General features: G+C 39.3%; 1 protein-coding gene across 7 annotated transcripts in view; it reads right to left on the bottom strand.

The window, feature by feature from the left end:
• Window positions 1–24,552, bottom strand: part of ZNF608 (zinc finger protein 608) — a 101,414-nt gene that overhangs the window by 18,832 nt on the left and 58,030 nt on the right. For all 7 annotated transcript variants that reach the window (XM_048930608.1, XM_048930609.1, XM_048930607.1 and 4 more), the window contains 3 exons: window positions 5,158–5,245; window positions 2,210–4,658; window positions 11–428 (listed from right to left, as the gene is read on the bottom strand). In XM_048930608.1, the coding sequence (XP_048786565.1) occupies window positions 11–428; window positions 2,210–4,658; window positions 5,158–5,245 (2,955 nt within the window). The remainder of the gene's footprint in view (window positions 1–10; window positions 429–2,209; window positions 4,659–5,157; window positions 5,246–24,552) is intronic.

Raw genomic sequence — 24,552 nt, 5'->3', positions numbered from 1 at the left:
GAATACATACCAGGATAGCTGTGCATTAGGACAGGAGAGACTGCTCGATAGGCTGGATGGTTGGGATCATACATCTGTGGATAAGGATAAGCATGCAAGTACTGGATATATGACTGATGCTGACTCATTGGTGAGGAAACTGCTACTCTAGCACCTCGAGAGTCCTTCCAATTTACAGGAGTCTTTCGATCATCATTTTTTATCTTGCTCTCATCCACTGATTGAGAATCAGAACGCTTGACCTCTTTAGGCTCCTCTTTAATGCTTGCTAATGAGACAGGAAGGTTAGGCAGGGAACTTTCCTTGTTAGGTGTTTTTCTAGGGCTGTCTTCTTTTAACTTTTTATCCCGATCAAGTTCTTCTGATTTTTGCTGATCAAGGTATTTAGGCTGATAGACATAATGATGCCATGTTCGTGTATCTGGATCCTAATATGGAGGAGAAGAAAATTTTGTTCTAAACTTGTATGTTGAAAAAAAATCAATATTGATATTCCTCACATTTCACTTAAAGCACTTTTAACAACTAGTTTAATAACATATCCATATTACATAGAGATTTGCTTGCTACAGAGTGCCTTGAGCTCAGAGACAAACCAATATTCCCATGAAAGACTAAGAGGCTATTATCAAAATTTAATTCAACTGCTTCATTTTATATCCTTCTTCATGCCTTTAACTATTTTAATCATGAAATACGTATGCATTGTACCAAAGTTCTGAGACCATGCTGTTCATAAAACATTTTAATTAAAGCCCATGGAGATATCTTCCCAGTAGAGAGCAAAAAATATCTGCGAACCACGAAATTAAAGCTGCCTAACGATATGTCAGAGCATTTAGATTACCTGGAACAATGAATGCGAAAAACAAATCTAGCTGAAAAGATGATTATGCTATCAGATATTGCAAACATTCATAAATCAGTCCAGGTCAGACACTTCAGCAGGCTTCTCTGGGTTGGCAGTCTTGTTTTAAGTTTGTAAAATTACACATGGATAAACATTCACAGTGTCAACACAAGGCTTAGGGTACACATACAAGGTATCACAAATGCATTTTTTGCTTAATATATTACATAAAACAGTTCATAGACACTTTGTAGAATTAAAAAGGTGACTTATTTACCAGACTACATTAAATCATCAGTACTGAACAATAATAGCAAGACTTTTTTTTTTTTTTTTTTTTTTTAATGCAAAATATGGAACAGCTAAGTGCAAACACTGCTCTAACAGATACACATGCAATGAAAACATAAGCACAGAATTAGACGCTTGGACTGTCTGGTTCAAAAATTCATTTGAATCAGCAGAAATCTTCTTCTTCTCAGGCCTGTGCCATCCCAGTTCCTTTAGAGCTCTCCAACTCCCATTCACCTGACCCCACTGCATCTTGAAAGACAGACTGCTAGGGTGAAGTTTGGGTTGTATCATACCCCAGAACATGAAAGTGTTAAGCGCTGAGGCTTCAGTTCAGAACACAGAGTCAGTAACATTGCCTGGAATGAAGGAAATTTGACATCTAGGAAGGTCAGCATGAGCCACTGGATGAAATTCTGGTTCCACTGAAGTCAACAGCAAAACTATCACTGACTTCAATGGAGAAAGGATTTCATCCATTGTGTGGGTCCGTAGGGGTTTGAGGTTGGTTGAGGAGAGAAGGGGAACTAAACTGTTTCAAAAAGGTCACCTTGGGTTAAGATAACTAGCTGAGCTTCAAGCCAACTCTTCAAAGAACCAGCTCACCCATCTTTTGTAAATGCCAACTGTCATTTAACAAAAAAAAAAAAGAAAAAAAAAAAAGGAAACACTTCAAACCATGTTTCAAATCTACTTCAAGTCCTCTCACAATGGAAGCTGCTTATGTTGCTTGAAATGTCTCATTTCTGAACTAAGCAAATTGCTTAGCTTTTACATCTAAAAGAGTAATCTAATTATTTTTATTCATGCATGTAATTTAAAATAGTCTGTTCAAGTCTTAAGTCTGGATCCTGTCACCACCTTGCTAGATCTTTTTTTCTCTTTTCAAGCAGCTCAACTGAAAGGTCTATTGGTCTATTCATAGACCACAGTACTATCCAGCATGAAAAAAGGATGGTGGAGCTCGCTTGACTGCAAAGGTAGAAGAACATGGCAAAATCAGGGATAAAATCCCACACATTTTAAGGACAAACCAAGACATTCTTGTTCCATTTCCTGTGATCTCACCTGTTTAAATCTTGTAGTTGGATCTACGCCCGTTTGCTTCATGGAGTCCATGACAGATTTCATCTCCACAGCCTCCTTTATGAGCTGATGGTTTTCCATTTGTTTGGCTTTGAAACTGTCAGACTGAAGCTGCTGCTGGTGATTGGAAAGGATCTGTGATTTGCTTGTCTCCTCACCTTTGCTAGGGACCAAAGACCCTATTTTAGTGTTATTTTTGCTCAACTCCGGAGTTGAAGGAGCCTTTGAAATAGTTGCAGACGGAATATTTTTCTGCTTATCATCCTTTCCAATTTCCTTCAACGGAGGTTCATTCTTCCTTTCACAGTCCCTCCCAGTCTGTACCAACTTCTGCTCTGCTAGCCGCTGGTCCTCATAATATTTTTCATACTGCTGTCTGTAAGCAGGGTTAGAGGCCATTAAGGACTTTTGGTCCATATAGAGCCCATAGGCATACTGTCCATAATAAAGTGACTGAGCAAGTGCAGGGTGTCTTTGTGTTATTACTGACTGATGTTGTGGCTGCAAATTAGAGGAACCACTTTCATTCTTCTTGGCTTCTGACGGTTCCCCCTTCTCCTTCTTTTCAGCCTCTTCATCTGCCTCTTTTTTGATCTTCAGTCCCTGTGGGGTACTGCAGTTTCCAGCTGCTGGGGCACTGACCTGTCCAGACTGCATGTAACTTGGAGAATAATAAGGATCGTAGCCATGGTAATAGGGAGAATGGGACTCTTTCGCTTGTGCCGACTGTGATGCGGTTGAAGAATGTACTTTTACAACACTGTCCTTATTGGAAATGATATCTGAAGGAGAGCTGGCCTTTGACCTCACACCCTCTGACCGGCTGTCAGAGCCACCATCATCAGCTGCATCAGAAATATCAGAGTAAGCAGGGCTGTTGGTTTTAGCAGCAGCGCTATCCGCACCATTTTGTGTTAACACATGCAGTGGCGCCATTGAAGATTGTCCATTCACCAAAGTGCTGCATTCCATCCTGGAGGCACTCCCTATAGAAGGGCTGGGCGCATTGTCTGTGAATGTGTAAACCTTATCAGCTTCAGCCTTAATACTTGCCATCCTGCTCTCTTGAGACTCAGAAAGTCCATTAGCTAACACTTCATTCTTATTGAGATGGTCCTTTAAAAAATGTCCAGATAAATCTTTCCCAGACCCTTTTGAATCCTCTAGCTTTCCCAGCTTAGAATCCATTTTAGGGCTTCCACTCTCTTTGCTTTCTTTGTCCTTTAGCTTACGCTTCTCCCTTCTCTTTTTGTCTTTGAGTGATGTGAGAGCTGGGTTTACAGTGCTTGGCTCTCCCATAATTGTGGGCTTTGGTTGAATAGGTTTTAGCGGAGGGCTCTTTGGTGTAGCCTGAACAACAGTAGTTGTTAGAGAGGGCAGTCCTGGTATTGTCCCTGTAGTGCTGGTTGTAAAGGCTGTAGAAGGTATAGCTATTAACTGGGGAGGAGCCGGTGCTGGCGTTGGGGCAATGGGCCGGGCTGTTTTCAGTTTGGAAATGTTTTTATCCACTTTGCAGTTATTAGCTTTCTTGCCTTTATCACTCAAACTCTTCTTGTCTATTAACCCTTCGGCCTCCAGTTTTGGCATTTCAGTTTGCAAATTGCCATCTGTTACAGAGCAATTATCCAGTGTGGCTGACATGTTAGAAATTACTGGAAGGCTGTTCAGTTCACTGTTCAGACCCTTCTTTTTGCCTGAATTCTTGCCAGTTTTGGAACTGATAACTGAACTGGTGCCATTGCTGGTCGGTTCCCTTTTTCCCTTGGGGGTCCCTGGGGTAGTAACAGAGGAAGGAGATGTTGGTGCTTTTAGTGGATCAAAGCCTGGCAAATTTGTGCTTGCTTCACTGCATTCAAGTGCCGCATTACTCAATGGTTCCTCACAGTCCGAAATTTTATCCTCGCTGTCAGGCTCAAACTCCAGTTTGTTTTCTGGGTCTAAATGTGCATGAGCCTGATGGTATCGTAGTCCATTAATGTGCTTGTACTTTTTGTTGCAGTTGGGGTGAGGACAGTCAATCAGCACTGGAGAAGAGCAGCCTTGGTCCAAAAAAGTAGCCTCTGGTTTCCCCTGTGGGGTGGTTGGAGTGCTCCTGGAGTTAGTACGAACACGTTTTCCACACTTACTGTCCTCTGAACTGGAGTTTAAGTCTAGCTCCATAGGAGGCTTAGTTTTTCTCTTGTTTGTTGATGAGGGGCTGGCTTTGACTTCATCCACAGAGCAATTTGGGGGTGTCCTGCGTCCACTTGAGTTAAGGCTACCCCTCCTTCCCTTTCCATTAGCACCACCTCGATTCTTACTCTGAAGTCCCCTAGACTCAGTGAAACTTGTATCATTTCCAGGTATAGCCACAGTTGCAGCAGACCTTGCCCGCTTCCCCCTACCCCTTCCTCCTCGCATTTCCAGGTCACTCGTTGGAGATTCACAAAACCTAAATGTAAACAAGAGCAGATGTCATCAGAAGGAGCTGTGAACTGAAGAGATATGTCAAAATAACACTGCTTCCCATAACAGAACTTTCATGACTTTCATGTGTATTAAAGCACAGATGTCTTTCCAAATAATAGTGTTGGAGTCTCAAAAAGAACGAGATTAAGAAAAAAAAGACAATAATGGCAAAAAATGAGACTACCTAATTACAATGGAGAGAAAATTCTTCCAAACCTATGGAAATATATATATATTTATCTCCCTTTGCTTGAATCCCATGCATCTCCTACTCCCTCTCAAAAACACAAAACAAAAGCAAATAAAACATCCCACCTGCAGGCCCCCAGTTTTCAGTGGAGAAGAGAGAATTACTCATTTCATGGCTGCATGTTCTCAATTATAACCATTTGGTTTTTATTATCTCTATACAGTCTCTCGACGGAAAGTGGGAGTGAAAACACATTCAGCAGAGAAAAAACACAATTAGAACAATTGCCTACCTGGGAGGGGCCCAGTCATGCTTTGTGCAGTCCAGCAGCGTTCCCACGTAAGTCTTGTTCCTCCACGTAACGTTTACCACCAGGACACCTGCCAGTGGGAGAAAAACAAAGTATTATCACAGCCAACATCACAACAACTGGAGTAGGATTTTTTTGTTTTGTTTTGTTTTTCTTCCGATATTTTTCCTTCTCCACAAAGTCAGAGTTTTTTTCTTGTTTGCTTTCAAACACTGTGGTCTATACGCTTCCTCTTTCCTAGTTTCAGTGACCTCGAGGTGAAACCCACTGGAAAGAGAGCAAACAAAAAAGAACAAGAGCCTGCGTGCAAATATGTGTGCGTACGTATATGTGTATGAGAGTGTGCATGCCTGACTTTGTGCGCAACCAAGACAGAGCTGACAGAAGGAAATGGTTTTTGCCATGTCCTGCTGTAAAACGGCAACATTCACCTCTTAATTTTGCTGTTATTGCACATAATTGCTTTTGCTTGGCAGCCAGCCAGCATAAACTGAGCACCAGTCACAGTGTTTAAATCAGTAGGTGACCAAGGAGAATATGCTTTGAACGATATGATAATGACGCTTCTATTTATTTGAAACTGCATACATCCAAATACACAAACATGTACACATACACATGTAAGCTCTCTTTAACAGACAGAAGCACCTATTATTTGCCTTGCCTTTTCATCTGTGAAAAGCAAGGGACTAGACTTGAAATCACAAGCATTTAGTGAGACTGAGAGAAAAAGCAATGAAGATATGTAGAAAGAGGTCTCTTTTAAATACATATATACTGTAATTTAATTGCTTCTCCATTTAAAATCCCTTTTAAATGCAAATACATCCGCCCACCTAGAGGTAATTGAATCTTGGATGATTTTCAAATTATCCCTTTAAAATGCCTGTGTGGTAAGGCTATCTTAAATGACCAAAAGATAAACGGGGGGGGATGGGAAATGTTTCAGCCTCCACTCCAACAGATAACTTATCTTGTTTATGGACTAGCTGACATAATGACCCCTTTAATTCATAACCACACATAAGCACGAGTCACCTCTTCTCATTAGAACATACAGTAAAAGCATATGTATTTTACTTATCAAAGAAAGGCACAGAGCAAAACGTTTCTGACCTGTAAGAGGCATTAAGACACTAATTTGCAGCTGCCAGCCTTGTGACTTGTTTTTCCTTTACGCTTCCCCTCTTCTAACTCTAGCTTTTACATAACAGATATAATAATGGCATTGTGCCAAACATTTCTAGCCTGTCTGCTTGCTTTGTCTTAGCAGTGTGATTTCCAATTTTGCACACAAACTGTCCTTCTGTGCTGAGCCAAGGTAAAGTAAACATGCAGCTAGCAGCTTATTTCCTCAGGGGCCTTTTAACATCAAGGAAGCGTTTGAAGTGTTGTTAGTTGAGATACAAAGGAAGAAGGGATTTCCTTGAAAATTCTCTGCAGCAGATTTAGAAATCATTCCTCATGCGGTTTTCAGCCAGCCCTACAACAGGATGGCTGCAGGATTTTGCATGCAAGGGCTCTTCAGGCCTGGATCACTATCCAGGCACCTCGAAGAGCTGGAAGGACTGCGGCCATACTGCTTTCTCTGCTCGTGGCTTGGGCCAGGACTGCAGGAGGAAGTGGTCCCTGGCCTGCATTGCTGCCAGCTGTGGCATCTTGGTGATCTCTCTGGTGTGTTGGAGACCCAGTCATTGACAGAGATGCCTGCAGCCACATGGCTATGGTGCAGCCATCCCACACCATTCTGTCCCATTCCTGTGGCTTCTAGGAGGGAGTCAATGCTGCCTCAGTGCTAAGATCACTTGGATCACTTGGTCTGTCATCATTCTGCAGGGCTGGCACTACTCTGTGCCTTGAAACCTGTTTGTATCAACACACCTCAGAGCCCCAAAGTGGAAATCGGGCTTTGCTATTGGAACAGTCCCATACTCAGCCCCCATAAGCCATCCACGTACCTGGAAAGGCGGCTTCACTGGCAGTCCTAGTGCTTTCCTTCCACACTAAATAAATCCCCATCTTCCTCAATATTTGTATTCTTGTCTCTCTCTTAATGTGTGCTATCTTTATACATTAATTTATTAACAGAGCTGAGTTAACTTTTAGTAGAAACTACACAGTCTGTTATCTGTTACCAGAAAAGAGACCGAAGGAGCAGATGTGGAGTAGGCATAATAATTAAACCCTGAAATCAATAAACATTTCAGTAATTCTTAAAAGACATTCAAATGACCTCCAAGAGTAAGAAAGTCAATACCTCACAGGCAAACATAAATAAGTTCCTCTCTCGCCGTCAGTTACACTGACCATCTCGTTAAGTTTGTTAGACTTAGTGAATGTCCCAGTACCTAAGTGCGAGGGAAGATTAATCCCCATGCTGTGTTAGAGTAACTGTGTTAGGGATTCAATTTCCTTTACCTAATGAACAGCACAGTACACAACCATAGGTAGGACTCTGCAGAACAGGTAGTGAAAGTAATTCATTTAATCTTCTAAAGTTATCAAAGAAATGGGTCGAAAGAATAGAAGTAACATGAGAGGTAGGACTGACCCCGAAAGCAACATGCAACTGGCAGAGACCCAAGTACTGAGAAATGAAAAAGGATATGAGACAGGTAAATAGTGTACTTTGTATGTTAACTGCATCACTGAAGATAAAGGATTATTTTTGCTGAATTCAGTCAGCGTGTACTATTACAAGCTTCTTTGATCCAGAATTCTAGTCCTCATACAAAGCTCAGCCACAAAAAAAGAACCTCAGCCAGCACTTCCTTGTATGTCTCAGAGTCAGTACACACATTGAAGGCATTTTCAGTTTAACTTCAAGAAATGCATTTCATAGAATCAAGGTCAGAAAAGACTTCCAAGATCACCTAGTCCAACCATCCACCTGCCGCCAAGATTTCCCCTTTGTGCTTTAATACAACATCTAAGCATATCTTGAACACCTCCAGAGACAGTGGTCTGCCTGCTCCAATGCCTGACCACTCTTCCTGAGAAGTTTTTCCTAATATCCAATCCGAATCTCCCCTGTTGCAAGTTGAAGCCATTCCCTCTGGTACCTCCCTGCAGAGAGTGATAAGGTCTTCCTTGAGTCTCCTCCAGAATAAACAATTCCAGCTCCCTCAGCTACTCCCCATAGGACATGTGCTCCAGATCCCTCAGTACTCCATTGCTTTTTTCTGGACACAGCGCAGGTCCTCACTGTCTTCCTTGTAGAGAAGGACCCAAAATTGAACACAGCACTCTTGAGTATAGAGGGATAATCATCTGCTCCTGCTGGCAACACTATTTCTGATACAAGCCAGGATGCCATTGGCCTTCTTGGCCACCTGGGCACACTGCTGGCCCATGTTCAGCCAAGCATCAATTGGACCCTCAAAATTGGACCCTCTGCCACTCCCCATAGGACCTGTGCTCCAGATCCTTCACAGCTCCATTGCCTATTAGCCTGCAACAATCTTTTAAAAATCATTTTCTTAGAATTGTCTGAATAAGAGTGAAAATGTAAGGGCAGTCTGAAAATCCCAAGAGTTTCATACTATCTGAATACAGAAATGTATTTTCACTTTTAAAATAATGCCCAAGAGGCTATAAACAACCTTAAACAACCACTACTGTATAATGGAAGAAGAAATCAGATGTTTGTAATGCAGAATATATAAGGGTATCCGGACTCTCAAATTCTAATTCAGGAAATTTGGCCAAAATATCTAGTCCAGTTTTTTTGAGGTAGAGTCCTACAATACTGATAAATATCTATAAATAACATACAAATGCTTCTTGCATTACAAATGCTAAGGTTGTCAAGTCAGTTGTAACAATTGTCAGAGCACAACTCACATGATTTAGATTTAATAAAGCAAAGCTTATCCCAAAAGAACAGATGTCTTAATCTAATTCATTATTGTTATTCCATGTGCAAACTACACAACTACTCACAGTATTTCTGAAATACAATACAATGCAATACACTTTGCACTTCTCATGGTCAAATATGCTAGAATAAAGTAGCTACAAATAAGAAATAATCTTTCCCAAATGTCAAAAATTTTAACCAGTGCTCCCCTATTATTATTAAGGTTTAGACACAATAATTGGTCAACAATTGATGCTCAGCGACTGCCAAAAGCAATCTCACAGAGGAAAATGGGGTCACATTTCTTAGAAGCCTTACAGTTCAATTCCCATAAGCTTGTCCATCTCTTTCCTGCCAAAATCCTTTATTAGCCAAGTTAGAACAATATTCAAAACTCTTAACATAAAGTGAAAGTACACACAGATTGTCACCTCATGTCCACCACTACTAATGGAAGTTCCCCCTTCACATCAGAAGCAAAAAGAGATTATGAATATTGGTATTTTTATACATGTTGGATGTACTGAGATATTTTCAGTTCATTCATCACCTTAACAACCAGAACATGGGTAGCTAGACTGGGCAAAAAAAACCAACACTGCTTAGGAAAAACTAATATATGCCTAGAAAAGCACAAAACCACCTCACACAAGCAGTCCTGATAGATAATAACATAATAAACTGTATAAAATAACGGTGACGATTTCCTCTTGTGTTTTATTACAGAACAAAAGGTCAGATATTACAAAAGTGATTTGTAATAAAATCACTTCCAGAAAGGAAACATTTCTTATGAGTTCTGTGGATGGGGTATATATGCTGCTTCCCTTCCCTACCCTTAAATTCTTTCAGTAATTGCACAGCAAAGAACATCACTAAAATGTCATTGGGTATTTACCATGAATAATGTCATAAACATTTGAAAACAAAGACATCCACATTATTTCCTCTTGATTTGATAACAGTTATATTCTTTCACAGTGAGCATAAAAAAATGCAGAGGTGCTATTTTGAAGTAAGCAATCGTTATCATAAGGCACCAAAAGAGGAGTGTGAGCATATTAACTGTCTTTATATGGCACTTTTATCAGCCATGTCAAGCTCGTAAGGATATCCTTAAGTCTCACAAGCATACACTCCTGTAGACATCCTTTCCTCTAAAGAAAAAAAAGACTTAGGGACCTAGTCTAAGAAAAAATATTTATTTACTTAGTTAGTTATTGCTTTCATGGCTTCATTTAATGCAATAAACGTCAGCTAAGGATTTTTAAGCTTTGTATTCAAAACTTTGAAAATGAGATCATGCTGTAAGGAATCAAATTCTCACATTAGTATCTTGAATGTAGATCACAACTGTTTTAAATACAGGCTTTAGAAAACAAACGCATTCAAAGTCCAATTTAAGTAGATATTTCTCAGGTAAGCAGGATGGAAAGCTTGCCTTCATATTTTACAGCATAGGCTGCTTTTTTGTTTGGAACATAACAACTGAGACTGAATTCTATTTTAGTTGACTGTATTGCCAGACAACTCAAAAGACTACTTATCTGAAAGAGACAGTGCGTGTGTTTTCCTTTCTTAAAAAGGATCTGTTCCCTCGATTCTTTGCAGAGAATTTGGCCAAAAGTATCATCAAAATTCTGGCGAAAGCTAATCTGCACAAACACTTTCCAAACACTTCTGTAAGTGATTTGACGAAGATTACCTACACCATCTTCCAAATCTAGGAATCACTTGTTTTCCTTTCAGTTACCAACAACTACTGTTTAAACATAAGTTTAATTCCCATTTGGCTAACAGTTCTACCTCCTTTCTATACTACACTATTATTTTATACAATTTTTGCTGACGTCAAGAGAAGATCTGCCAAAGTACATTGTGTTTTGTAATTATTTTTGTAGGATTACTTTTCTTGAAGTTCATTATAACACTCTTGCAGCAATAGTCCTGTCACACAGCATGTCTCCAAGCTTGAGATGCAGTTCTTAAGACTGAGAAGGCACGACATCATCAGCTGACGTAACATTATAGCTAAACCGGTTCCTCACATCTTTCTGATCACTGAACCCACAAATCTGATGGCAAACCATATTTCATTTGCCTTTTGTCCCTGCTTTCTTAAGTACAAATAATACAGACATGCTGGGGATAGCCAAACCAGAGTACAACCATCATCAGCAAGTATACCTCTAAGGATTAAACACATTCTATTCTTCAACTGGCACATTTTTTAATCCATGACTTCACTGTTCAGACAGTAACTGAATTATTTCAAGTGAAAAAAAGCAGAAGGATGAAAATCTATAATCTTAGGATTGCGTCAAGCTTTTTTATTGCAATTTGTTTAGCATGAGCAGCCTTACTCATTTGCTTCTAAGTATCCACTTCATCATCATAAATTCCATATCCATATATACACCTGCAATTCATTCAGGCATGAAAAATGGAGAACAATGTTTACATTAGGCTTCCAGTGCAAATGGCTTATTTTTTCCTGATTGCTTCTATCAAGAAAGTAACCTAAAATTAACAGTAAACATTCTGTGTATCAAATCAAGTCTCCTATATTGAATACTGATCTTGTAGACATGTAATTTATTTACTACTTTAATCACACGCTGTCGAGCATGGAAGAACAACTTAACTGCATCTACAGCAGGTGCACATGTAACAGACATCAACATCAGCAAGTCTGAGGATGTAATGACTGTCAGGTGGCCTGGAAATCCAAGACTTTGCATTTGCTGTATGTTTGAAAAGTCACTTTAACCACATCCTGTAATTAAACCATCTGGAGCACAGATCTGCAATTAGTCATCCTGGACACTGGACTTTATGTGAACAAATACTGTATAACAATAAAGCTGAGAAGATACGACAGCATTAAGGAAAATATACATAATGAATTACCGTTGGCACAGTCATAAACCTTTGAGACACTTAACTGTGGTGTTAATTTAGTACTTTATGAAAGCATAGTAAGTTTAAAGGTTAAAAGGTCTGGAAGGCTAAAACCTGCTCTTTAAGATCAATTTGCCCTGCTGGACACTAACGCAAGTCAGTGCTGCTCCAGCCACATAAATTACAGCAGCCTCTTCAGCAGCATAACAAACTCTGTTCACATCCATTAGACTTCCAGTAAGGTCTGAGTAATGTCAACCAAAGCTGGACATATACCTTATTCAGTGGCATGCCCTCTCCTTTCCTTTTCATCATGAAGTCATTAGCACAATTTATTTAAAGCTGCAATCACACCACATTAGCTCCAAAAAGCTGCATTATGCCTTTAATGAGATACAAGCAAAACATACATTCCCCGGATTCACGACATACTGTCAATTGCATTCAGAAACAAGCAGCAATTACAGAGCGACGAATTTCTCCTGAAGCCATGGAGCTGGAGCAGTGAGACGAGTACCTCTGCATGCCACCTAATAACATTTTATTAATGTAAAGATTTATGCCAGAGCACGTAGAATAAGCATTGAAATAAATGAAAAAACCTGTTCCCCCACGAGTCCACATGCTCAAACACAAAAGAACATACAGCCACTTCCATCACTGTCACATCTTCTGCAGCCTTTATTCTGAAATCTGATGAGCTGTATTGATTTGGGAAAATCATTTTGCTTCTTGGAAAACTAGACTCTAGCTTACTCAGTGTCATCTATTTCTTTCTCATGAAGACAGTTGGTCAATATTTAGTTGACTGGTCAGCTAAAAGAAGCTCAGGCTTCTTTTGTTTTTAGTGCCTCGCTGGCAGCAATATTCTCTTCAAGCTTTAGTACAAAATAAAATAGCACATTAGACTTCTTGCTGAGGGTGATCTGAAATGGTATTGCCTCTGGACAAAACAATGACCAAAATGGTCAGATATGGAGGCTCTGGGAGACTGGCAGCTTCTAATCAGTAAGATCCCTTATCAGTTATAACAATTGTTATGGCATTACATTATTTTCAGTACATGTTTCTTCCAAAGATAGGCTGCCAAACAAGTTAGATGACAAACAAGACTTAAATGCAAGGCGACAGCTAAAAGGGAAACAAATGCTCCCAACCAAATACAAGGCTAAATTTTACACTTACTAAAAGAACAATAAGAGGCTCAAAGAAAAGTGTGTAATATTCCCAGAAACTAGATCAGATTGGGTCAGATAGCTTGTAGATTTACCTAACGGTTCTACTACAATACAAGCTACTTCAAGTGGTGACTTTGAAAACTACGAAGCCACAGCAATTAGCAGAATTTTCTCCTCTAAGACTTATATCAAAGCGATCAGATTTTGGCAGGTTTAGGAAAAAACTTGTGGATAAATTGCTGTCACACCTCTTCAATGTGAGATTACATATGTATAGTGTTTATAGGAAAAACCACAAGTACTGTTACTATAAACTAACCAGAGGTTTCTCATCTCCGGATGATAACTGAATTTGTTTTTATACCTTTTCTTTGGCCAGCGCAATTGAACGACTTCACTGTTCCACTGATGCTTCAAAATAAAATTGCAGTCTTACTCTATTTCAGCTGATGGTAAAAATCTACACTGAAAATCGTTTGACATCTGTGTGTTCTAAGGAAAACCACATCTTTTTCCTCTTTTACTCCCATAATCATAACTGTGATTCATATACACTGATTAAAACATGTCACAGTTAAATTTAGAAGCAGGAAATGCTGTTCTGTAATCCCCTGAATTTCCCATTCCCTTCTCAAGGAGAGTTATTTCTGTTTCTGTATTGCTGTGCTGTAGAACACACAGACAGACTTCTGCCTTCCAGTAAAGGAAAAGAAATAAAAATAAAACACCATGCACAATTCACTGCCTTTGCTTGTATTGCTAGACTACATGTCATACCAGATAAGCAACAGAACATAGGGCTTTTGAACTCATCTGTCCTACTCGCTTCCTGCACCTGATGTTAATTACAGGATCTCTTCATCTAGTTATTTCTCTCCTAAACTCTTTCACTCTTAAAAGCAAGTAAATTGCAAAGCAAAACAGGACTGGAGCAGAGGGCAAAACACTTGTTTAATAGGAGAAGGAAGACCATAAAGGGAAAACAAAACCATTTTTTTCTCACTCTGACAAGCATTCAGAAGTTCCTTTAATGATCATCTGCCTCCTTCCTATCCTTCATTTCTGACACCAGACCACTGCCTGCTGTTTTAATCAGCAGACTGTTGAGAAGCAGCTGCAGAAGTAAGGAAGCTGGTATACATTAATGCGGGTGTGCATGTGTGTGCATCTTTTAAAACCAAACCAAAGAAAAACCTAAATGTGTTTTTTCTTCATAAGTGGAGTACCAAGACATCTCAATAAAGTCTGTCCCCCAGCTTTTAATTGAAGAACAAGACTGCAAGAACAATTCACTCAGATGGTAAAAACCAAACAAATCATTGATGACAAAAGGCACCCATAAACCTCCAAGCGTCTTGGTGATTAGTCCCACAGTGCTGTGCATCACGATAAAGACCTGCCAGGTGCAAACAGTGGTACAATTATTTATCAAACAGTAGAGCAGCTAATGAAACATTAAGAAGTGGGAAAGGAAAGAGAGAGAATTTGTGGGAAAGAAACAGCATGAATAAAGAAACAATTCCAAGCCCAAACCGTGAAAATGCTTCCAAATCTGTAGACTGCAGATACCAGAATTGCAGCAGAGCCAGGCAGACAATTCTGCTCAACCTCAAAGAGCTGTGGCTGATCCATATACCTCACTGGGATTGAGAAGCAGAGCCTCTTATAAATTATGATGCTTCATTTAAAGTCAAAGCATTTATTTGCTTTTGTGACAGCTTTGGATCCTTTTCATCTCCAGCTACCAGGCTCTAGAGAGAACACATTCCTGTAGCTCTGCTGGCAGCCAGCTGTGGCCTCAGTAAATTACAAAACCTCCTAACAAGCCATTCTTTACAAAGGCCAACTGCAGTTCCTAGACATGATAACTTCTCTATTATTCCGCTCACTGGAATTTAAAATAGCAATTTTAAACTGCTGGCTGAAAATACTGAAATCTACTGAGCTGCACTTTACGTACACATGTATGCTAGTGTGTATATCTGCCTGTGTTAAGTTTCACTTACTGCACGAAGGCTTCACTGTCCTCCTTTCCCAAACCTTAGGAGGAGGGTAAACACATGACACAAACACTTCCAAGACAAAGGGGAGGAAAGAACGTTTAAGATTTCCTCAAGTTCTCCTAAGAGTTAACATGGGAAAAAGCACCTCATCTTTTCTTCATTTAGCAGGGTTTGCAAGGATGTGCTTTATGTTTGAGGAGGCAAACCCTATTAAGACTCTGACACTCCACCATGACATTTCACAGTAAAATACATACATCTGAAATCAGTGTATAATCAAGGATCCTGCAAATATAAATGAGATTTCCCTCTTTTCTTTTCCCACCCATGCACCTAAAGGGAATCAATTAACTGAGTTACAGTGGGGCCCACCATTCCACTTTTCTGTCTAGGAAAAGCAGACAAAAACCCTTAAAGGTCTGACACTCATCTTGATATGCAATTCTTACACAATTTCTTCTGTTTAGAATCTGGAGTACCATTATTTTAAGGACCCTTGTTTGCTATAGTTAGCAGATGGAAAACAAAACCATGCTTGAAACTCCATCTTTTAGATTTCAAAACCACATAACAAAAATTATACATTTTCAATCTTCAAAAAGGATCTAAAAAATTAAGGTGGCTAACTGCTACAATTTTTACAGCTCTGATCCCACAGCCCATGGGTTATTTTTTTCTCAAAAACATCAGGCAGTGATGCCTTTTCTATTACAGAATTATTTTACAAGGGAAACAGAAGGCCAGAACAGTTGCAAGTTTTTCAATAACACACATAAGACACCAGTCTTTTTCTGTAAACAAGCTTAATTAACTATGACTAATGGTGTTCTCCTTGAGCAGAAGAAACTTAAAAGGACTTTTGTTAGCATCTAGTGAAGCGAAGTACTCATTTTGCTGGGACGGAACAAAAGTTAGCTACTTATCAACTGACTGGCTTCAATAGGTGTCACAGCTCTGCAGAGCAGCTCACTGTGATTTTGTTTTCCCTGCTTCAAATTACCTCCTAAACTAGTAAACTAGTAAAATGCCTAGTTAACCAGTTAGCCTCTCCCAGCTACTCATCAATACTGATGTAATGCCAAGAGGAGTTAGCAGCTAACAGATTTCCCATTAGTGATCAGGACACTTTCTGCTAGACTTCTCTTTTGTCACAGCTTGGATAATTTTCCTTCTGGTGTCCTTTGTGTAGCAAGTTCCTATTTCTCCCCTCACTAATAAGAGCTATGTACGTTTTCCCTTACCTGCTGCCTATAGCTTCATTGGGCTTTGTCATGCACTAGAGCTGATCCACCCTTGACCTTTCTCACATTTAAAAACATAACTATTCAGACACTGAGGACAAACCAACGTTGTATAAAATGTAGGTAGAATTTTAAGTGTTCTAGGAATTTTAATCTTATCTGTTAAAATCTCTCTGTTTCTTTTGGCAATGAAATATCCCCCAATGGTCTTCAAAGGCAATGCCTTCCTTCATGCAAGTACAATTAACACGACAAAAACACATATTTCAATATCATTATAATATTCTTCTATGACAGTAAAAGCAAAAAAGAGGCTGTAAGGTCAGACATGACTTAATTCCTTCTATGGTCAAGACAAGTGGTACCAAGACAAAGCTTGCTTTGCTCTTGCATCTACACACAAATTTCTGTATGAATTACGCACAGCACTCTGGCCTCATCTGAAACGTCAGTCCCTTAGGCTGATAAACTGTGACCCCCAGGTGGCACATCCAGCCTCTCACAGGGGGTAGGGCCATTACTGCTTTGTGCTGAGGACTGCAGCGTGAGAGCCAATCCATCAAGCTCCCTGGTGGCTTTTACAGCCTCCTTGCAATTGGCCCAAGCCAAACTCCACAGCTCCTATTGTCCACATTTTGGTGTTGTTTTTTTTTCCCTCTCTGATAAAGTTAGCGCAAGTCGAAGGCTTCAAAAAGGAAGAAAGGCTATTGTGAGCAGCTCAGTTTATTGACTGAGCTGTGCAACAATGGCCCAGGAACCTTTTCCCTCAGAGTAACACATTCTTAATTGCTAATACTCGTCAGGAACATAGATCAGCCCTTAGACACAGTCTTGTACGAAAGGAAGGTATAACTAGCATTGAAACAGATGGTCTCATCATCTTTACACACTAAAAACGATCTCCCTAAACAATTTTATGCACAGCATTGACTGCAGCCTTCTGGACTCATGGAGCTGTCACACCAACATTGGTATGTTCCATAGTGTTACAAGGGTATTAGAAAACTAGTGACTAAAACAGATCTGATTTAAAATATCCTCTGTGGAACCACGATATGCTAGCAGTGGACAAACAGGGTGTTTTTCCTTACCCGTTCTGTAGAGTTTCAAGATTATTAACATGCTCAAAATGCAAGAACACTTTCAGAATTGACTCCCTGTCATTATTTCTCCCCTGCATTTTCCTGAGGTCTAAAGATCATTTAAATTGAACTTCTGCATATCTGACAAGGAACAATCCTGATTTGCCTTTGAAAACATCCAGCCTTAATTACTACAATTATTTCTAAACAACTGCTTATCACTTCTGTTGCATGCATAAACCTTGCTGACACCAACACACCACTTACACTGTCATTACGTATTGTTACCAAATGTGCAGAATCCCCTTCTTTGGGTAAGAACTTCAACATTGCTGGATTTTACAGGCAGCTGACTTCTCAGTCTTTTTAAATATTTATCAAAGTTAAAATTGGAATGAAAAAAAGGAAAGGGAGGATAAAACAGTTTTTAAAGAATTGTTTTGATAGAAGTGATATTGCAGTGACTCTGAAATCAACTTCCCTGGGTACTGGATAAGTAGAAGGAAGAGAGCAGCTCCTCTTTTAAACTAACCTATAGCTTTATGTGATTCTGTTATAAAAAATCCAGCCCTTTGGAAAGGCTGATCTCATTTTTAATTACAGCACATCATTTGACAGTTGTATGTGAATATTTGTTTACTTCTTTAAACCTGATTATCACTGTTAAGGTAGTGAGAGGCACTCCAAGTTATACTTTCATCTACATGTTTTCTCAGGCAATGACTTCACAATTGGACGGAGCTGGAAAGATATTCAGTGAGCTTTCTGTCAAGGTGCTGGTTGAAAGAACAGCAGCTTCCTTCTGCTAAATCCCCTGATACAGCAGCTTGTTCTTTCAGCTGTCATTCAGTCTAGCATGGCTTTTCATACAAAACCTGAGGAGATCAAGTGCAGACTAAAGGCTTGTTTTAAGTGAAGGATTCCCCTCGCTCCCTGGATTTCAGCTGAAAGCATATATACACCCTGAAGAATGAGAACTGCTAATAATTTGTAGTCCATCAAATAGAGTGTTTTCAGATTCTCATGAAGATTAAGTTTCACAGTTATCTGGGTGGATACCTGAATAGATAGAGCAGTAAGAAAAGCACACAGAAACACCAGCAGTGCTAAGGTACTACAATAAAAAATAAAATATACCCAGCCTTTCAATTTATTTACATAAATACTATTGATTAGTCACAATATTAATAAATCGACTTTTTACCTATATGAATATTCTCTTATTTCCTTCCTTATAAATAATAGCAATGCATGCAGCATCACATTTCTGGTCTGTATAGGGACATAAGATGTTGCTGACAAAAACAAGAATAGAAGTGTGAAATGATAAAATACTCCAGCACCTTGAACTGTACTTGCAGTGTAGGTAAGAAAAGGGATTCATGCTGACACTGCTGTCAATTAGCTATCACTCATAGGGACTGCTCTGAACAGCTCCCCTTTTTTTTTTTTTAAAGGGAAGTAGATATAATGCTATCATTGTCAGCTCACAAAACTGAGAAGCAATGCTGCTATATTTAACCTAAATTGTTTTTCATGGATGCTCTGTAGGATGAATGATATCTGATTTAGAAAAATGACAGTGATTTCGTTGAGCTTTCCAAAATCAACACTCATTTTATCCATTTTAGCAGAACAAAACAAGAGGCTGATGAAGCACATTTGTCTCTCTGATGATGTATATTCACCAAGAACAGCCTATAAGCCACCTACTCACAGCAGCTTCAGACAGTTAGCCTCACCCACAGTTCCTTACAATTTAATGAACAGTCATTTCCAACAAATCTCTTACCAATAGCCTGACAGTATTTATTTTCCAGGCTCAAAAGAGAAATTTGTCATTGCTTAAATACATTTTACAGATGTAACAGATAAAGGCAATAAAGAAAACAGAGCTTTTATAAAACAAAACTGACAGAGCATAAAGCTGTTCCTTCAGAATGTGCATTTGTGTGCGCAGGTGTGCTGGGCTTCTGTGTGCTGTAGGGAAACAGACAATGAAAGTAGGAAGCATGGGATGGCAGCCTTCTCTGCATAAGGAAACATAAACTTTATTCACAGAGTAAAAGCCGTGGTTTACAATCTGCACACGTGATCGTGAGAAATTGATTCCAAGGAGGTGTGGGGGTATTTAACTTATTGCTCGGGACATAAATCCCAGCTTGTACACTCATTGTTGCAAATACAGAGAAAACAATGGGTGACATTTTGAGGCTCTGCTTAGACATTTTCATTTTTCAGACTCACTAAGCTTTCATTTCAAATAAAGACCCGTCTATATTAAAATACTGAAATAGAGCTGTGTATGTTTTGTGTGTTTTAAAATGTTTTAGAACTTTTACTGAATGATACAGCTTAAATGAAATGAATTCTTGAATATATTTGTCGCTATGTAACATACCAAGCCAACATTCGTTTTTATACAAGCAGGAAAGTACTGCTGAAGTGCTTCCATAAATATGGCAGCAGCCTTCATCCAGAGGCAGTGCTGAGAACTTCTTGGAAATGAACAAAAACATTTCTTGGCTTAGGCACATCTGCTCTTCACAGTGGCTCTCTTAACATTTTGTACCTCTTTCTTGGTGTTTCATACTTATCACAAAACCAATCAGCTAGAAAAACTGTTGTTGTTAAATTAAGAAACCATGGAATCTTGAGCCATGGTTTGCTAAGTTAAGATGACAGCATTACAAATATCTGCAAGTGTAGCCTTTTCTAATGGAAAACAAATCTATTTTTAAACACAGATGAGCTTCCCCTATGTCAATAAACACAAATTGACTCTCTTTAAAACACAGAGGAAACCAGCTAATTTCTTTCTCAATAAAATTTATGAAGCAATAAAAACTTTGTTGTACAAGCTGTGAGATTTGCTTCACTTCCACATCACATGAATTAATGAGGAAAATTCTGCTCTTCCCTTAGACTCTTCACAAACTCGCACCAGGAAGGGCACCTTACAGAGGACCTGGAGAATAATTCTGATTTCTAACTCTCACCTTTAAATTCTTTTTAGTATTTGGCATTGAACAACTTAATTTCCAGTCTCTTCAATGACAATATTGGTGAATTTCATTGCCACTGTGCTATGAATTATGCTTAGTAACATAGTCTAACTCACAGAAAAATAAATGCCATGTCTAAGCTAGGGTAACCGTCACCAGAACAAACAAGCATAATCCTTAATGCCACCTATTTACAATACTGAAAATGTCAGTTGATTTAAATTCCTGCAACCCCTGAGCAAGATCAAAAGGCAAAAAAATTGTACCACTTAAAAATATGTGCTTGCAAAAGCAAAAGGCTGATATTTTATGCCTAATATTTAGTCAGATTAAGTATAACTCTTCACTACACATTTCATCGCCACTTGCATTCCCTCTGACCACATGAAGAAAGCTGCTTTTGACAGAACACAAAAGCAAGGCTTCTGGGAATGTTTTGTTCTCTCTTTTCAAATCCTCTGATGCATAAATTTCCTGACCTCCCTCCTAATGGAAAACTACAGCTCACTCCTTAGGTGATCATCTTTGTCAGAACAACTTCCACTCAGACAGCCACTAATCCACCAGAGCTAATGGCTTCTGTCAGGAAGGAAGCAGGTGAAATGATGCTATCATTATACTGCATGGAAAAACTACATCCCTCAGGTGGGCTTCTCCCCTCACCGAGTAGCAGCACAATGTATCAAACATACACAATCTGGTTCTGTTGGTCCCTGCATGTGAATGCAGTTCCATTTCGCTAACATACGAGATTAAAGCACTGGAAATTGTGAGGGTTCACCACGGTAAATATTCACCCTCCTACAAGCTGGGAGACAACTGTACAGAAGGAGTTCTCCCTTGCTCTTTATCTTCTGCACTGCTTGTATGGCTACAACAGCCTTTAAACCCACCTGTCTGACTTACAAACTCTTTGTGTTTCAGAACACCAAATCACCTGCAGGTGACCACCTGAAAACAGGAAGAAATTAGCAAAAGGAATACTGTCTTCCCCATGTGTCTCCCACAATACTTTCTGCGCAACATTCGTCCAGGGGTTAAGGAGATTAAGGAAACCTAGCAGGAATAATGGAGTAGAAACACACACAATTAGGATTTAATGAGGAGCAGAGGACAACACCACCGACAGGAAGATTGCTACTGGGGAAAGGCCAGACCTCCATATGCCTCCACCCCTTGGCTCCTGTTAATGGACCACTTCTCTGAATCACAGACAAGCAAATGCAGAAACAACAGATGCCACAATGAGGAGTTTATAACACTTCAGGAAGGTGTGATAGGAATGACAGTTGGCTGCCTTTATCATCACTTCAGCAGAAGCCCCTCTTCTCACCTAGGAGGCAGTTGAGGCATGGCATCATTTGCTCACAGTTTCACAGTGCTCAAAGGTTCTACAAACGATCTTTTGGGTATTTCATTAACCTAGTTACTTGGTTTATGGAAACAAGGTTTTTTCCTTGTGGTCCCCCTTCTGACAGTTGGATGAGAGTACTAAAGATTAAAGTAAGTCTATCTATTTATGGTAACTGCTAAGGGTACATGAGTACACAGAGGTCCTTCTGCCTCTCCTGGGAACTTAACTTTTGTCCATGGCTAAAGGGGTGTTTTCTCCTGAAAGACATTTCCTGTTCTGTCTGAAAAGCCAGAATTTTGAATAAGAAATGTTAGAATGACCTATGGAAATGCCACAGATGAGAGACACTTGCTTTTGTAAAAAAAAAAAAAAAAACAACAGTGGAGATGAAGGACTTCAGATTTAGTAAGAGGAAGTGATATATTCTTCTCACCACCTAAAAAAGACATGACACTACTCAGTAAATAGCGCAGTCTAGATTTTTAATGAACATCCATGAAAAACATTTGTAGAGAATATACTGAATGTCTTTTTCCCTTCATCATATGGCAGACAGCCCAGATACAGTTAGCATCTTCCAAGACACTTCCTTTTTCTTTGCAGCATCAAATGTACCATACACACAAGCAGAAACAGACTCTTTTAGTAGGAAGCCTTTTGGGAACAGCCAGATAAAAGGCTGCTTGGTGAACTGAATCAGATTCCAAGGGCTTGAGCATACAGAAGAACTGCTTCAAGGAAACCCAAAAGCTCAGCTTTTTGCGGTCTCTTCTCAGCTGACTGGATTGGTAGGCTGGCAGAAAACTGCCACTTTTATCCTTTCATTTCTGAGGACAAGGGTCAGAAAATCGAAAGGACACTGAAAAAAGCTTTTGAGCAATGGCTCCCTGTTGCCAGGTAGACCGTTCTGACTAACCTTCAGTTCTGCAAAGTCATATCATGTTATGCTTCGCTGCTGTGAAAATGTCATTCCCCCTCCCATCCCCCTTTTTTATAAAACTACTTGGTGACTGAACCACTGAACTTACAAAGACTATTAATACAGACCTTTTTTTTCATTCTAATAAGGCATATTGGAATCACACATTGAAGCAATCTCAAAGAATAACACACTGAACAACTGTTTCCTTAGAGAAACTTCTGTACTGAAAACGCTGTATTTTCTTTAATCATACACAGACTAGCATAAAAAATTGTACTGAAAATCATAATAATTAAATGAATGATGAACAAAAGGGAACATTGTTTGGTAAAGCTTGCTATTTTGCTATTACACTGCCACAGAAACACATTCATGGGGAAAACACCACAGAACCAGGAAAAATGTAAACACTAATAGGTCCTAGTAAATAATGGAAAGAATGAGGAAAGTGGGAAGAGTGAAAAGTATATCTCTATGGTTGGCTGTCAATTCTTTTGCAGACACTGTACATAAAATATACTAAGCCATATTTTCAGAATCAGAAAATAATTTTATCTCATCTCCAAGTAAAACTTGAAGAGGTGAAACCAGTACCCCTTAAAGGAAAAATAAATGCTAATACATATTTAGTGCTGGAAAAATATGCCATTAAAAATTTGAAAAACTAAAGGAGAAGAATAGTGCAACTTTATGACTTCACAAAGCGAAACCAACAGCTGCTATCACGGAAGGAAAATCAGTGTTATTTATGCACTTCACTCAGAATCAGTGGTATTCTTGGATCTCAATATGCTGCATTATGTCTGGAACACATCTTTCCCTCGTAATTCCTAAGATAACTTTAAAAGATTGGTACAAAAAATCAAAGATCACTGGAGAAGTGCCTTTCCAAATTATGAGATACAAGCTTGGCACTGGTATTGATACTGGTACTAAAGACACAAGATTAAGCCAAGCACAAAGGTAAATTTCCAGTCAAGAACACTCATGCTGCCTTTTTTTTCCCCCGCTTTCAGATGTATAGATTCAACAGTTGGTTTCTTCATCACTAGGCTGTCCAAAACAGAGTTGTTCTCTGTTCCGTATTTGGTTCTCATGAGCCCTTGATTTGGAGAGCTGAGGGGATCTCAAGAAGTTGTCTGGTTCACCTGCCTTGCTGGTTCTTGATCAGAATCCTTTATTCTGAGAGGTGTCAGCACAGATCTAATTGGCAGCCTCCTTAAGTCGCCAGACAGATTACCCCAATGCCTCATTATCCTTCCTGTTAGAAATGCTTCTCTAATACCTGACCTGAGTCCCTTGCCACAATTTAAGTTCTCTGTTTCCTGTCCTTTCCGCCATTCTCACGAAGGATAGAGCAACCTGTGATACCATGTGTCTCCGATCCTACCTGGCTCAGTATTCCCATCCCAGCCCTCCCAGTTTAAACAATAACAAAAAACCTCAGTTCAATGAATTTATTCATCACATTGAACATTTCACTATTGTGACGTGTTTTCTAACCAAAACCATCCTAGGGTTCCTTGGACAAGACCTGCGTCTCAACAGAGCTATGGGCAAAATAGAAACAAATTTGTGGTTAGCAACATAATGCTATTAACTACTCTATTTCTACCAAACCTGTGTTTCATACAAAAATGCACAGCAGCTGACCTGAAATTTCTGTCCTAAACACCTTGTACTACAGCAACAATTAACTCTTACATATTTTTTAGACAGTTTTAAAGGAATCAGCCCAGAGATGAGGGTTATTTTAAAGATCAATGAAAAAAATTGTTGCATTGCCCTTTCTTTTTCTTTTTTTTTCCCTTCACTACTTAGAACAGTACCCT

The sequence above is a fragment of the Lagopus muta genome, chromosome Z, assembly GCF_023343835.1.
Source record: "Lagopus muta isolate bLagMut1 chromosome Z, bLagMut1 primary, whole genome shotgun sequence".
In the NCBI taxonomy this organism is placed as follows: Eukaryota; Metazoa; Chordata; class Aves; order Galliformes; family Phasianidae; genus Lagopus; species Lagopus muta.
Note: the sequence above shows the minus strand (reverse complement) of the source record. Positions and strands in the feature narration are given on the sequence as shown.